Source organism: Mus caroli, chromosome X (genome assembly GCF_900094665.2).
Source record: "Mus caroli chromosome X, CAROLI_EIJ_v1.1, whole genome shotgun sequence".
Taxonomy (NCBI): Eukaryota; Metazoa; Chordata; class Mammalia; order Rodentia; family Muridae; genus Mus; species Mus caroli.
In genome coordinates, this window is record NC_034589.1 from 123468389 (window position 1) to 123484443 (window position 16055).

Genomic DNA, 16055 nt, shown 5'->3' on the forward strand with positions numbered 1-16055 from the left:
ATTTGTAGAAGTCAAATGACAGCTTGCAGGAGTTGTTTTCCCTTTACTACTATGTGGGTTCCAGCAGTGGAATTCAAATCAGCAGACTTTGCAGCAAGTGCCTTCACCTAAACCATCTCACAGGCCTGTCTTACCTTATTTTGAAAGGTAAGAAACAGGATATGGGTTGAGACTGCATTAAAAAAAAACCCTGAATATCTGAAGTAATGATGCTTTAATCAAGATACTACTTGTACCGTTCCTTTTCCTCTTCTGGGGACGGTGCTCAGAGGCACTCAGGATGGTCCAGCGTTTGACATACCGCAGTAGGCTTTCCTACAACACAGCCTCTAACAAAACTAGGCTGTCTTGAACTCCTGGCAACAGGATTGTTTACCTCTACACCAAGAAGGTTGACAAGCTCCTAAATCCGCATGTGCGTGCTCCCAGGCGGACTGCGAGGGGTTCATGCTGTGCGACCCAAAGTCCTTCTGAGACTGTCTAAGACGAAGAAGCACGTCAGCAGGGCCTATGGTGGTCCATGTGTGCCAAGTGTGTCCATGACAGGATCAAGTGGGCTTTCCTTATCGAGGAGCAGAAAATCGTTGTGAAAGTGCTGAAGGCACAAGCACAGAGTCAGAAAGCAAAATATATATATGCAACTTTTTTAAGTAGTAAAAATCAAGACTTGGTCTAAAAAAATACTACTTGTAGGGCAGGAGAGATGGCTCAGCAGTACAGAGCATCTGGCAGCTCTTCCAGAGGACCCAAGTTCAATTCCTAGCTTCCCACATGACAGCTCACAACTGTCTTAATCCAGCTCCATGTGATGTGACACCTTTACATAGACATACATGCAAGCAGAACATGAATGCACATAAAACAAAAATAAACCATTTTAAAAGTTGCTATTTCTATTGTTTTGTCCATACGCTGGAAATAATTTTTATGCATGGTATACTAAATTTCTAAAAAGTCTTTTTTTTTTTTAGGTAAGGGAGGGAGGCTGGAGAGATGGCTCAGTATGTCGGAGAATTGGCTGTTTAATTCCCTACACCCACATGATGATTCACAACCATACTTAACTCCAGTCTCAGGGGCTCTAGTACCTTCTTCTGGTTTCTACCAGAACTAGGCATGTGCATGGAGCATAGTCATACAGACAAAACACCCATGCACATAAAACGAACAAGTAAATACATAAAATTTAGGGTGTAAAAGAGGAGCTGGCAAAAAAAAATCACCTTATGATTCAAAATTCCAACTATTGGGTGTATATTCTGTACCACCCCCCAATGAAAAGAGTATATAAAGGAACCTACCTCCATGTTTGTTGCAGAGCTACTCATAATAGTGAAGATATGAAATCAAGCTAAATACCCAGCAATGGATATATAGATAAAAATGTGATAAATACATGCCATGCATTATTTGTCAATGATTGAAAAGAACCTTGTCAGTTGTGATACTATGGATGATCCTGGAAAACAGTGTTGTAATTAAAATATGCCAGACATCTAAAGAAAAATAGTACATGTTTTCCAGTATTTGAGGAACTCTAATCATCTGAATTCATCGAAGTTGAGAGTAAAATAATGTTTAGCAGAGGCTGAGGAACAAATAGATGACAGGGTTGGTCAAGATAGACAGAGGTTGGTCAAGTGGTACAGTGGTACACAGGAGAACTAAACCCTGGGATGCTTGCATAGTAGAGGAACTGTAGGCAACAATAAAGCATTGTGTATTTCAAATAGGTACAAGAGATGACTTCATCTCTTTGATTCATCAAGGAAGACTTCATTGATAAATGTTTAAGGTGGTGACTGTACTAATTACCCATGCTGGGTATTGTGGTGCAGAACTTGGGAGGCAAAGGAGGGCAGATCCCGTGAGTTTGAGGTCAGCCAGAGGCATATGGTAAAACTCTGTCTCAGAAACAAACCAAACCAAAACAAACCAAACAAAAAAAAGCAGAACATCTGAGGATTTTTCCTTCCAGTTACCCAAACTTGCTAGGAATCTCCACCACATATAAGGTAGGAAGTGACACATGTAATCAGTGAAACACAAATTCCAGTGAAACAGATCTGACCACAAATGATGATTTCACATGTGATGGATGCATCATCTTTGTACGTTACTTGAGGGAATAATGGACTACATTCGTGAATGATAGTGAGGAGATGTAGGTGAACATAGAAAGGTATGAGTAGCATTTTTCAGACCGGGAATGGTCAGTTAGCATATGAAGTGACGGTCAGGACAGTAGCTAATAAATGTGGGCTGAGCATGCTGGTAAAACCCAGATCAGAAAGGTGAGGCAGAGGAGTCCTGGATCTCAAATTCATGACTACCTTGACACACATAGTAGGAGCTTGTCTAAAAGAGTAGAAAATAGAGCTAGGAATAGTAGTCCAACCTGTAATTCCAACACTTGGAGGACCAAGGCAGAAGACTGATGAGTTTGTGGCCAGCATGGCCTAAAGAGTGAGATCCTGTCTCAAGAGAAAGAAAAGAAAACAAATAAGGGAAATTATTTAAGTGTACTTATAGAAAATAAACAGTGAATAATAGAATTAGTCCAATTGTCCCCTCAGGATACAAGACTTAACTCTTTAAAAATAATCATTCACAGTGTAAAATCTATCAAAGGTTCTTTGTCCTTTTGGTTTTTCGAGACAGGGTTTCTCTGTGTAGCCCTGGCTGTCCTGGAACTCACTCTGTAGACCAGGCTGACCTCGAACTCAGAAATCTGCCTGCCTCTGCCTCCCGAGTGCTGGGATTAAAGGCGTGCACCACCATGCCTGGCTTCTATCAAAGGTTCTTAATCTTTCCCCTATTGATACCTTTTTAAAAAAAAAAAGCATTTATTTACTTTTATGAGAGTTGATTGGTATTTTGCCTGCATATATGTCTGTGTAGGGTGTCAGATCCCTTAAGACCTGCTTACTGATAGTTATCACTTGCTCTGTAGGTGCTGGGGATTGCAAGAGCAGTCGATACTCTTAAACCACTGAGCCCATCTCTCCAGACCCTAATTCTTTTTAAACTTGTATGTGTCTATGTGGAGGCATGCCATGTGTGGAGGCATGCCCTCAGAGGCCAGAGGCAGGCAGCAAGTCTCCTGGACCTATGAGCCACGTGATGTGGTGCTGGAAACCAAACTCAGGACCTCTGGGAGAGCAGTTAGTGCTCTTAACTGCTGAACCATCTCTCTAGACTGTTACAACATTATTTTTGTTATTGTTGTTATTGGTTTTGGTTTTTTTTTCGAGACAGGGTTTCTCTGTGTAGCCCTGGCTGTCCTGGAACTCACTTTGTAGACCAGGCTGGCCTCGAACTCAGAAACCCGCCTGCCTCTGCCTCCCGAGTGCTGGGATTAAAGGCGTGTGCCACCACCGCCTGGCCTGTTACAACATTTTAAAAACCCTTTAAATATCATAGTTGGGTGTGGCAGTATATATCTATGTCATTCTCTAAGGGTATGTTTAACTAAATATCAAAGAGTAGAATTACCACAAGAAAGAATTGTAGGCTGTTATATTTATTGTTTAATAGATTTTGCCCAATTGCCTTTCATAAAAAGATTGAATTAAAATAGCCATCTCCAACAGAGTATAGGCATCTCCATATTCCCACAAAAATAGTCAGTAATATTATTGAATTTACAAACTTTGATGTCATAGCTGAAACACAGTTGTTTTGATTTGCATGTTTTTAAAATCAAGCATTTTTATATGTCTATTGGACATTTGGATCTTTTGTTTCTCCTTTGCGAATACATATGTTTATATCTTTGGCACTTTTTTTTCCTATTTGTTATTTTTTTAATAATACCTACAGATATTTAAATTACAATCAGTTCTCTGGCATCCAAAGCTTATGCTTCTTTTAAAAGATGAACACAGATTTAAATTTTTATGTTAATCAATCGACGAATTAGTTTTTTTTGGTTGAGAAAGCACATTTTGAATTCCGAAAGTCCATTAGTAGTGTTCTCAAGCCTTATGGGTTTCCTGGCTCACCTCCTGAAAGGGCCTCCTTCACACAGGGCCCCTCACCAGGGAGGGCCTCAAGCTGGGGTGTCATGTTTCAACATTCTAAGAAGGAGGCTGCATGGACAGTTTATATTTGGAGTATGATTCTCCAGTGGAAACAGGTGGGTGCCTGGGGACTCTTCTGCATATGTTTGTTCCTGAATTCTGGGTTTTGTGAGGGTGGTGGCACTAAAGTTGTTAAGGAAGGCAAGGAGTAAAAAGGCATTTCTTCTGGGGACCGCCTGGCATCCTGGACCTGTTCTTCCATTTCTAAGGGGGAAAGATCACTCATGGCCGTGCTGTTCCAACATGCCCATTGCTGCTGAAAAATGCTCAGTGCTCGCCCCCTACAAGGTGACAAACAGAACAGAAATGGCAGAACCTGGGGAGCCGTTACCCATGCAGCGATAAGATGAAAAGCCCACCTGTTAAGCCTCCTTTCTTTCTACGTGGTAGCAGTTGCTCCTTTTGTGGGTGTGGTGAGATTGATGTAAAAATCCAAACAAACAAACAAACAAACAAACAAAAGAGCATGACGTTGGATACTAACCTTTGAAGTCACTAGTTTGTAAGGTACTGGGTTCATTTCGGTTTGGTCTTCATTAAACTATCCAGAGTCTCCTGTGAAGAAGTACTCAGGCACCTGGTAGGCAAAGGTAAGTACAGCCAAAACCTCAAAGGTTTTCAATTATTTCTGTAAAACTATCAAATTTTCAAATCTGAGTATCTTTCCAAAGAGTAATCTTCGATTGCATTAAAAAAACGAACTGGGCTTTGTTTAGGAAAAAAATGTATTTAAAATGTCAGCAATTACATCTGTTTTCAGCGCTCAGGGGGCAGTTTATAGTAGCTAGAAAATGTTTTTTTTTTTTTAAGTGTCATAAAATTGTGTAAAAGAAAGAGTCTTTAAAATTTTTACAACCTGGACATTTTCATGGCGAATGAAAATGTCTTTACTGCATTTTCCCCTTACTGGGGGGCGAAAATGATGTTAACAGAAAAGGGAATACAGACAAAGAAAGTGAAGGCTTTGATTGTATGGTTTTCCTCTTTCTCTAGATGATTTGATGGTGGAATTGTTGCTAAGGGAAGGCAGGTTGTATAGAAAGCCAGTGGGGAGCGTTAGTATTGTAGCCTAAGAGGGAAAAGAAAGGATTCTTCAAAGATGCAGAAAAGGCTACAGTCGAGGCCTGGGAGTGGGTGGGGGTACAGACCCTTCCTAGTAACCAGGGACCCGTAAACTCCAACCGCTAGATGGTGATGACACTTGTGGGCTCTCAGATTGGAGAGCGCAGAGATGAGTGACAGGGCGGGGCGCTCTGGGGCTTGGCGCACGGACGCGAGGAGGGGGTTGCCTGTGCGTACAGAAGGGGGTCCTGTTGACTGCTTTCTGACCAGTGGGGGGTTGTGAGGAGGAGGGCGAGCGATGACGCGGAGCCCCCACGTGACCCGGAGCTGCAGAGCGACGCAGCCTTGGGTGCAGTCGTCACTCTCGTCTGGCCACCAACTCCCCGCTGCCCTGCGCGCGGCGGGCTGGCATCCGGCCCGGGGCGAGCAGAGCAGGTAAGGGCCCCCGGGCGGCTGCGCCGCGGCCCCCGTTAGCCACCGCCTCTCGATCCCTCAGCGCAATGGAGATGGATTGGGGAGGGGGCTGTCCATGCTGGATCAAGTTCAAGGAGCCTTCCCCTCTGATTCTCCCGTGTCGACCCCCCCCCCTCCCAGCCCCTAGCTAAATCTGTAGTGGGGAACCCTGTGCTTTGACAGGGCCGCTGGTAGGGAGAGTCTCTAGAGGGAAATACAGAGGGAAACGTCCATCCTCTTTAATTAACTCCATCAATGGGCGTCCGCACATGTCCGCGGGCTTCCTGCTCCTTTCAGAGGAGGGACGCGCGCCACCGTGGCATTTGCTGAGAAAATGGTGGGCCTTAGTGCCTGGACGGCGGGCTCGGTAGGGGTGGTGTCTCAGAAGGAGGGGAGGGACCTTTGACAACCGGATTCCATAAAGGAGAGTGTTGGGATGTGTGGCCTTGGTACTGGCAGAAGCATTCAGTGCTTTTACTCTCTCCTTTTGGACAATAGTTCGATGTGGCTCTATTTGTGGTGAGGCGAGGGAAAAAACGGAGACAGACAAGAGAGCTGCACAGGATCTATGGAGGCTAGTGTGAGTACCAATACCAAATCGTTGAAGTTCTGTATGGATTCTATGCAGCCACGTAGGCACTGTTATATTTATTTGTATGTGTGTATGTATATATATTTGCGAATGTATATATATTTGTATATATGTATTTATATATAATTAGGATGTGGGGTGGGGCTAACCTAGGAACTTTACCTAAGCTTTGTTTCCTTAACAGGCTTCGGACTTTTCACTTAAATCCTATGGTGGAAACCAGCAAAGACAAAACTTTATTACAGATTATTTTGATTTATGTCAGATGATATTGAAAAATACAAATTATTGTGTAAAAAAATGGTACTATTGTTTGATATAGCCTTTGGGGGATGGGATAATGATTTTGCAGAAGCGGACGCCTTCCTGCATACCTTGTATCTTGTACTGAGACTCCTAGAGATGGCTTTCAGGGGAAGCAGATGGCAGGCTCTGATTGAAGAATCATGGGACCTGGGGCCTCCATCTCTTCCGCCATCCTCCAGTTTCCAGACTGTCATGTCTACCTGGCCATCTTAATAAAGGAAATGGTGGACTTTTGAGGAAAGACCTAGAATCCTACAGGTGGTTTAAAAATAAATTTTCTCTTTCTCCCTCCTTTTCCTTTTCCTCTCCCCCTGTCTGTTTTACCCATTTCAGTGTAGGTGAAGCCTTAGGTTATGACTGTGTCTCTTAATGTCAAAAGGCAGGGCCGAGGAACACAGATGTTTGGTGCTAGGCTATCACAGGCACTGAGCACTCACCCTCTTCCTTTTCTTTGTCTGTTCCCAGGGCTTCTCATGTTTGAAGTAGGGCTTTTTACCCCTGGAAGCAAGGGAAAGAGGGGGAGACTGTTTCAGAGCTGTGGAGGTTGGTATGAAGGTGGGTAGTGGCTGGGGATGACAAAAGAGGGTGGGTTTAGCTTGAAAGGACTCCAGTGGATGGCACTTCTGCCTGCCTTGTCTATCTATCCACGGCCGATGTGCACAATGCTGCCATACAACCTGTCAATTTCAGCGCAGGAAACAGTGGGAATCTTTGAGCGAGGGTGGACCGGGCTGTGACAAAGAAGGCTTGAGATGGGATCATAAGATAGGAATACAGGGTTAAAATGGATCAGGACTCTGGCAATGCAAACCAAGTATTGGAACCAAGAATCGAGGTGTTTTTCTGTTCCACTAAGGGCACAGTCCCCATTATCTCCTGTTTATCTATGTGCTTATAGATCCTCCTGCATGTCTGCTTCAGAGTCTGAGGTTCTTGGAAGCAAGGAAGCAAAGAGGAAATGATCTCTGATCAGAATAACTGGTAAGAGGGAGGGAACTGTCTGGTATGTCTCTAATGCGGGTTAGTGGAGACCAGTGTGCATCCTATAAGAGGCTGTCAGAAGGGGCTTCTTATTCTCTTTGACAGCCATTCTTTTCTCACTATTCCTGATATTTACCACAAACCTTTACCTTGACTCTGGTATATGGAAAAGAGTATTATAGCACCTAAGGAAGTTGGACGAATTGAGAGAATTAATTGCTAATAATATGACTACTCTATCAAGAACAAACTCCTCTCTGTCTCTCTCTTTGTCTGCATTTCCCTAGGTCTAAAGGCCTCATGACTCTATATACTTCAAGAGCGCTTCACCAAGCAAAAGAAGGACAGAAGCGGGAACTTCGTTCATTCCAGGTTCGTATGAGTGGGGACCTGTACTAATGATAACCGTAGGAGACCCCTTACAAATCTAGTTCTGAGAGTTTCTGTTCCTTGTCCATTTGTTCTCAGCCCTCCTGCCATCCTTGACACAATCCATCTGGCATATGAAAATAGCTGGGCATTGGGGAGGATAGGAAGAAATGAAATAAGGGGTGAAAATTTGCCAATCATCCTCTTCTAGCAAGCTCATTGTTCCTACCCTTTCCGGTTCCTGTTTGTATCTATTTGAATAATGCCGGAGAGTTAGAAGAGACGGTTAAATTCATTTCCTTCTTCCACTTCTAGGTCTACTTCCAGGGGCAGCTCTGCTGGCCTTTAAGTGGTTAAACACCATTGCCCAGACACACCATCCTCTTTCCTAGCCCAAGTGAGCCCTCCTATATATTGTCCGTGCCTTCAGCAGGGGTGATTACATGGGCCGTGTACAGGATGTGGGCTGGGCGACTGCAGGACTGGTGATCTGGGCTGGTACCTGCTACTGCATTTACAGATTAACCAAGGGAAGAACTCAGAGTGTGAGCGGACATGCCAGAAATGGGTCCAGAATCGAGACGGAGACTGTGGTTGGGGAACAGAACCAGACCTTGGCCACAAGTGAAGCCATGGCTGGAAGAGAGGCTGAGACTAGAGTCAAGACTGAACCAGAAACTGGAGAAGGAGGTGAGCCTGTGGCTGAAGTAGACTCCAAGGTCCCCGTTCTAGTAAGATCCAGTGGCAACTGTCAGGCCAAGACAATGCTTGAGGAAGAGATAGAGACCCAGTCTGTGACCAGTTCATTGGTGGAAACAATGGTCATGACAGAGGCAGTGACTTTGACTGAATCCACATCCCAAGCCAAGGAAGTAACCATGAAAGAGGCAGTTACACAAACTGATGCTGAGGCTGAGACAGTAGGCAAGAAAGAGGCAGTGACTCAGACCAAAGCTAAAGCTTGGGCAATGGCTGGCAGGGCAGAGGTCAAGAAAGAAGCAATGACCCAGACCAAAGCAGAAGCTCGTACATTGGCTGAAAAAGAGACAGAGATTAACAGAGTAACAGTGACACAGAGTGAGGTCTTGGCAGTGACCAAGGAAGTAGTCAAGATTGGAACAATGAATGAGACTGGAGTTGTGGCTGAAGCCATGATAAGACCACTGGAAGAGACTGTGAGTGTGACTAGGACTCAATCTGAGGCTAGGCTTGATGCTGCAGTTGACACTAAGGAGAATCTTAATGATATGTCTGTTGTAGTGACTGGAGTGGACACGAAGTCCTATGCACAGTCTCAGGCTGTGGCCATAATCCAAAATGATGATATGGCTGGTGCTGAGGCTGACAAGGAGGATCTCAAAAACATGTCTAAGGCAGGATCTGGGGTAGATATGAAGGCTTCTGGTCAGCCTCAGATTGCTGCCAACAGTCTGGCTGAAGCTGTGCCAGGGGCAAAGACTGATGCTTGGGACAATGCAAAGGACATTTGTGAAGCAGAGGCAGATATAAGAACTTGTTTAATACAATCTGAGACTGTGGCCAAGATAGAGACTGAGGCAACGTCCAGTGCCACGATGGATGGTGGGAAAGATGCCAATGTTAAGGCAATGACTGATGCTAATGTAACGGATACCCAGCCTCAAGCTGTAACCAGTGATCAGACTGAAGCCATGCCTGATGCCAAGGTTAAGGGTAAAGGTAATGCCAGTGCCATGGCTAAAGCAGGGGCCAAGGCAAACAGCAAAACCAGTTTGCAGACTGATGCCTTGCCTGATACTGGGGATAAAAACAGAAGTGATAACAATGTCACGGCTAAGGCAGAGGCTGGGATAGATATGGTTTCCTGTACCCAGACTGAGCCTGTGGCCAATGTTCAGGGTGATGACTTGCCAGATGGCAAAATCAAGGCCAAGGACAATGCCAATACCACGTCTAAGGAAGGAGCTCAGGCTACGGCCCAGAGCCAGGGTGAAGCCTTACCTAATACTAAAGGTAAGGCTAGAGGGAAAGCCAAAGCCAAGTGTAAGGCAGCGGCTGGGACAGACACAAAAACTTGTGCACAGCCTCAGGCTGGGACAAAAACTCAAGCTGAGGCCTTGTCTGATTCCAAGGTTGATAGCAAAAGTGACTCTAATGCCGTTTCTAAAGCAGGGGCAAAGGCAGACCAGAAAGCCTCTGGTCAGCCACAGCCTGTGCTCAGTGGCCAGAATGAGGCCTTGCCTGGTACTAAGAATAAGGTCAAGGGCAATCCTAATCCTATGCCTAAGACAGAGGCGGGGACAGCTACAACAAGCTCTGCCCAGACTAATGTGACCAGTTCCCAGGGTGAGACCACACCTGGAGCCAAGAATAAGGCCAAGGGTAATCGGAATTCTGTGCCTAAAGCAGGGGCTGGGCCAGATACGACGGGTTCTGCCCAGTCCCAGACTGTAGCCAATTCCCACAGTGAGGCCTTCCCTGGTGCCAAGAATAAAGTTAAGAGCAATCCCAATGTTGTGCCTAAGGCAGAGGCTGGGGTGGGCGCCTGTCCCCAGTCTGTGGCCGCTTCCCAGGGTACTGCCGCGACTGGTACCAAGACTAAGGTCAAGGGCAATTCTAGTGCTGTGTCTAAACCAGATGCTGGAGCAGGTACAATGGGCTCTGCCCATGCCAAGACTGTGGCAAATTCCCAGGGTGAGACCTTACCTGGTTCCAAGAATAAGGTCAAGGGTAATTCCAATGCTGTGCCTAAGGCAGAAGGTACTACTGGGGCAGGTACAACGGACCCTAATCAGTCCCAGGCTGAGGCCTTGCTTGGTGCCAGAAATAAGGTCAGGGGTAATTCCAATTCTGTGCCTAAGGCAGAGTCTGGGGCAAGTACAATACTGGCTTTGGCTTCTTCCCAGGCTGAGGCCTTGCTTGGTGCCAGAAATAAGGTCAGGGGCAGTTCCAACGCCGCGCCTAAGGCAGAGGCTGGGGTAGGTGCAAGGGGCTCTGCCCAGTCCCAGGCTGTGGTCAGTTCCCAGAGTGAAGCCTTGCTTGGGGCCAGGAACAAGATTAGGTCCAATGCTGGTACTAAATCAGGAGCAAGAACAGGTACAAGGGGCTCTGCTCAGCCCCAGGCTGTGGTCAGTTCTCAGAATGAAGCTTTGCTTGGGGCAAGGGATAAAGGTCTATCCAGTTCACAGGTAGAAGCCACTGTAGACAATAGGGTCTATGCAAAGCCTATGGCAGGGGCTGTGCCCACTTCTGAAATGGTGACTGTGGCAGGTGCTCAGCCTAATGTTCATGACTATTACTGGAATGGGATTGGTGTTGAGGACTGGATTGCTGCTGAGAGGTGGATCAAATTCAGGTTTCAGACTATAGATGGAGACTGGGAGAATAGTGTATCCTGGACTGAGGATGAGAGTGGAGCCAGTATTGGGCCCTGGACTGGGGCGGCTAATGACAAGGCTGGCATTGTTAGCTCCTGGGCTGTGGCTTGTGATGAAACTAGCATTAAGTCCTGGACTGGGGCTAGGCCTGAGAATGAGGTTGCTCTTGGGTCCTGGGTAAGTGCTGGTGACCAGGCCACTGGAGCAATCTGGGCAGGAGCTCAGACTAGTGATGGGACCTGGGTTGCAGACAAAGCCAGTGGAGGTTCCTGGACTGGGGCCGAGAACCAGATCAGTGCAGGTTCTTGGGTTGTCTCTGGAAACCAGGCCATTGCTGGGCCCTGGGCTGTGAGTCAGGTCACTGATGGGTCATGGCCTGCAGTCCAGGCTAGTGGAGTGTCCTGGGTTGTGGACCAGGCTACTGGGACCTGGACTGTAGCTGAGAACCAGACTGGTGCAGTGTCTTGGGCTGGAGCTGGCAATATAGTTAGTATTGGATACTGGACTGGGGCTGTAGACCAGACCAATGCAGTGTCCTGGACAGGAACTACTGATCAGGTTGGTGTTGAGGCTAAGCCAAGGTTTGAAGATCAGGCCAGTGAAAAGGGGTCTTGGGTTGTAGCTGGTGTCCAGACTAGTGGAGAGACCAGGTTGGGATCTGAGGATCAATCCAGTGGAAGGTCTTGGACTGAGACTGTAGACCAGGCCAATGTGGCATCCAGGCTTGGAACTGTAGATCCAGCTAGTGGTACATCTTGGGCTGGAACCGGAGACCAGGTTGGTGGAGTATCTACATCAGGGTCTGCAGACCAGTCTAGTAGTGGATCATGGGCTGGCACGAGGAATCTGGCTGGGGAAAGGTCTTGGACTGGGACTGGTGATCAGTCGGATGGTGCAGCCAAACCTGGTTTTGAGAATCAGACCAGTAATGAAGGGTCTTGGGCTGGCACTATTGGCCAGCCTAGTGGAGGTTCCAAGTCAGTGTCTGAGGCTCAGTCTGCTGGAAGATCTTGGGCAGATTCTGCAGACCAACTCAGTGGAGGGTTCTTGGTTGGGCCTTTGGACCAGGCCAATGGAGAGTCTCAGCCTGTCTCTGGGGAACTGGCTGCTAGTGGAGTAGATCAGACTAGTGGAGGAGGATGCTGGACTGGTTCTGGGGACCAGTCTGGTGGAGAATCTAGGCTGGGTCCCAGGGACCAATCGAATGGAGAGTCTTGGCCTGGCACTGGAGATCAGACTGGTGGATGGTACTGTACTTACACTGGGACTCAGACTATTGGAGGAGGCCCTTGGGTTGGGGCCAGTGGTCAGGATGTTGGAGGGCCAAAGCCAGTGCACATGAACCAGGCTACTGGTGGGGCCTGGCTTGGCACTGGGACTCAGGTCAGTGCAGTGCCCTGGACTGGTGATCAAGTTAGTGGTTGTCCCAAACCTGGATTTGAGGATCAGGCCATTGGAGGAGGATTCTGGGCTGGTGCTGGGGACCAGACCACTGGAGGGTCCAGGCCAGCTGTGTCTGAGGATCAGTCTAGTGGAGGAGTTTCCTGGGGTGGTGCTGGTGGTCATGTTATCGGAGGGTCTAGAACTGATCAGTCCAGTGGCACGTCCTGGCCTGGCATGGGGAGTCAGGTCAGTGGAGGGTCTTGGATTGGGACTGTGGACCAGACTAGTGGCTGTACTAAATCTGGATTTGAAGATCAGACATGTGGAGGAGGCTCCTGGGTTGGTACTGGGGACCAGACTAGTGGAGAATCCTGGCCTGGGTCTAGGGCTAGTAATGAAGCCAGTGGAGGATCTAGGCTAGATCCTCAAGACCAGGGTAGTGGAGGGTCCTGGATTAGGTCTGAGGATCAGGCCAGTGGACGATTCCTTGTCAGTGCTGAGGTGGAGGCTAATGAAGGATTTTGGTTTGGGCCTGGCAGTGAGGCCTTTATAGGGTCTTGGTGCTGGACAGAAGAGGCTACTATTTTGCCTGTAGCTGGGATGAAAGATGAGGCCAGTACTGAATCCACATCAGGGACTAGGGAAGAAACCAGCATTAGTTCTGGCTTAGGGGATGAAAAGAAGACCAGTTCTGAATCCTGGACCAGATCTGAAGAGACAGCTTTTACAGGCACCTGTGATGGGGGTGAGGCTAAGACTGTGGCTGGAGCTGAGGCTGAAGTTGATCCTGAATCTAAGACTAGAGCTGAAGCTAAGGCTGAGGCTGAGACCAAGGTTGAGGCTGAGGTGCGAGTGGAGACTAGGGCTGAGGCTGGGGCAGCAGCTGCAACTGCTTCTGAAGCCGGAGCTGAGGCAGGGGCTAGAGTTGAGGCAGGGGCTGGGGCTGAAGCTGGAATGGGGTTTTGGCCCTGGAATGGTGGAGATGACACTACTAAAGGGTCTAGGCTTGGAGCTGAGGCTGAGGCTGGGGCTGGGGGAGGGGCAGAGGCTGGAGCTGAGACCGAGAATAGCATGGGATTTTGGTTCTGGAATGGAGATGCAGCTACTAAAGGGTCTAAGCTTGGAACGGAGGCTGAAGCTGAGACTGGGATTGGAACAGGGACAGGGACAGGGACAGGGACAGGGACAGGGACAGGGACAGGGACAGGGGTGGGAGCAGGGGTAGAGGTTCAAGCTGTAGCTGATACCAGCATGGGATTTTGGTTCTGGGATGGAGCTGGAGCCACTAAAGGGTCTAGGCTTGGGACTGAGGCTGAGGCTGGAGTTGGGACAGGAGCTCAGGCTGGGGCTGAAGCCGTGGCTGGGACCAGTATGGAATTTTGGTCCTGGGATGGAGATGAAGCTACTAAAGGTTCTAGGCTTGGGGCTGAGGCTGAGCCTGGGGCTGGAGTTGTGGCTGAGCCTGGGGCTGAGACCAGTATGGGGTTTTGGTTTTGGAATGAAGACTCAACCACTAAAGGGTCTGGGCTTGGGACTGAGGTTGGGGCTGGCTTAGGGTCTTGGACTTTTTCTACAAATGTAAATGATGGTGAAGATGAGGAGGAGGAGGAACTAAGTAGAGAATCCAGCCCTGGTATTGAAGAGATTAGTCTAAGAACCCTATTTGGGGCTGAGAGTGAGGACAGTAATGACCTCAGATCTACAAATGAAAAAGATGTCAATGCTGAATCTGGGACTGGGGATAAGGCTGACGACACTAAAGACCAGTTTGATGCTGCTAATGGAGTTGACATAAGGTCTTGGTTCTATACTGGTAATGAAAACAAATGTGAGGATGAATCTTCATCTCAGGTGAAAGTCAAAAAGTCAACGGAATCAAGGGGCATATATCCATCCATGGTCCCTGGGGCAGGAATGGGTGTATGGGATGGAACCATTGTTTGTTCAGAAAGCAAATTATTACACAAAACAAGCTTTCCAGGTGAAGATGGCTTCAGAAGGCAAGTCAGTACTGGAGTTAAGGTGCATTCCTGCAACTGCCGCTGTAAACGTACTGTTAATCTGGATCCACACGATCTTGAAAAACTCATTTGCATGATTGAAATGACTGAAGATCCTTCTGTTCATGAAATAGCCACTAATGCTCTATATAACAGTGCTGATTATCCTTATCCCCAGGAAATTGATCGAAATATAGGTGGAATTTCAGTTATCCAAAGCTTATTGAGCAATCCCTACCCAAATGTCCGGCAGAAGGCTTTAAATGCGCTCAATAACATCTCAGTTGCTGCTGAAAACCATAGAACGGTTAAGACATATTTAAGTCAAGTATGTGAAGATACTGTCACTTACCCCTTGAATTCAAATGTGCAAGTGGCTGGACTAAGATTGATAAAGCACCTGACTATTACTAGTGAATATCAGCATATGGTTACCAATTATATTTCAGAATTTCTCCGTTTGTTGGCTCTGGGAAGTGGAGAAACTAAGGACCATGTTTTAGGAATGCTTGTGAATTTCTCTAAAAATCCATCCATGACAAGAGACTTGCTAATTGCCAATGCACCAACAGCACTGATCAACATTTTTAGCAAGAAAGAGACAAAAGAGAACATCCTTAATGCCCTTTTACTTTTTGAAAATATAAATCGTCATTTTAAAAAAAGAGGGAAAACATATCCCCAAGACCGGTTCAGTAAAACTTCCCTGTATTTCCTGTTTCAACGACCTAAAGCCTGTGCCAAGAAACTTAGAGCCTTAGCAGCAGATTGTAGTGACCCAGAGGTGAAAGAAAGAGTTGAGGTATTAATAAATAAACTCTGATTGACTATCTGTTTTCCCCAAAGTTTGAGTAACATTTTGGTTTTTCATCCTGGACATGATGCGCATTGTAAATTGCATTAGAATTTTGAAACTGGTGTTGCCTATGAGGATCTATAGCTGGACAATTTTAGGAACAACAAATGAGTTCAAGCTTGTACTGAAAATACATGTGTCAATTTTTATCTTGTCTGGATTGAGATATTTTTAGTATGCTTCATGAGCAAAACCCAACCGATTCTTCATAAGTAAGGTAATCTTTGGTCCTTTGTGTGGACTTATGTTTATACATTTGAGACTTTATTTTTATGTCACCAATAAAGTTGTGTGTTTTAAAAAGCAAAAGAAGAGATATTGTCTTCATTCTTGGGTTTATGATCTGTTTAGAAAGATAAGATAGGGAAATAAAATCAGGAGTCTTTTGGTCACAGACAGCTGCTCCCCATTAGTGCTTAGAGGCAGCAGAAAATGCTGCGCAATGTATCAGTACCCATGGAATGCTTTGTGGAAAAGGAAGTCTTTTTAAAGCAAGCTGTTGCAAAAGGTCAAAAAGGCCATTTGAGGAAGAAAGGCAAGGAAGTGGGAATCCATTTCTGGCTAGCCTTGGATAGAATGTTTGAGCAGGGGTAGGAGAGGAAATAAAAGAGAGGA

The 16055-nt window shown here is 46.6% G+C and overlaps 1 protein-coding gene, 1 long non-coding RNA gene and 1 pseudogene across 5 annotated transcripts; 2 read left to right on the top strand and 1 right to left on the bottom strand.

Moving 5' to 3' along the window:
• The first annotated feature begins 265 nt into the window (after positions 1 to 265).
• LOC110286381 lies at positions 266 to 676 on the top strand (annotated as a pseudogene).
• A 2817-nt stretch (positions 677 to 3493) lies between these two features.
• LOC110286198 lies at positions 3494 to 5404 on the bottom strand. The gene is made up of 3 exons (XR_002377129.1): positions 5382 to 5404; positions 4567 to 4659; positions 3494 to 4363 (listed from the first exon to the last, which is right to left on the bottom strand). It is a non-coding gene; the product is annotated as an uncharacterized LOC110286198 (long non-coding RNA).
• A 96-nt stretch (positions 5405 to 5500) lies between these two features.
• Armcx4 (armadillo repeat containing X-linked 4) lies at positions 5501 to 15749 on the top strand. Of its 4 annotated transcripts, none has more exons than XM_029473650.1 (6): positions 5501 to 5579; positions 6096 to 6177; positions 6961 to 7050; positions 7394 to 7476; positions 7764 to 7848; positions 8161 to 15749. In XM_029473650.1, exon 6 carries the CDS (start codon positions 8289 to 8291, stop codon positions 15405 to 15407), a length of 7119 nt encoding a protein of 2372 aa, XP_029329510.1. In that variant the 5' UTR covers positions 5501 to 5579; positions 6096 to 6177; positions 6961 to 7050; positions 7394 to 7476; positions 7764 to 7848; positions 8161 to 8288; the 3' UTR covers positions 15408 to 15749. The 4 variants fall into 4 exon arrangements, with proteins under 4 accessions (XP_029329510.1, XP_029329513.1, XP_029329511.1 ...); XM_029473653.1 differs by having other exon boundaries at positions 8366 to 15749; XM_029473651.1 differs by having other exon boundaries at positions 6961 to 7038.
• Positions 15750 to 16055: the final 306 nt, after the last annotated feature.

What these genes read in the sequence shown, in the direction of transcription:
- Armcx4 (XM_029473650.1), top strand. Translation starts at nt 8,289, where the DNA reads ATGGGCCGTGTACAGGATGTGGGCTGGGCGACTGCAGGACTGGTGATC.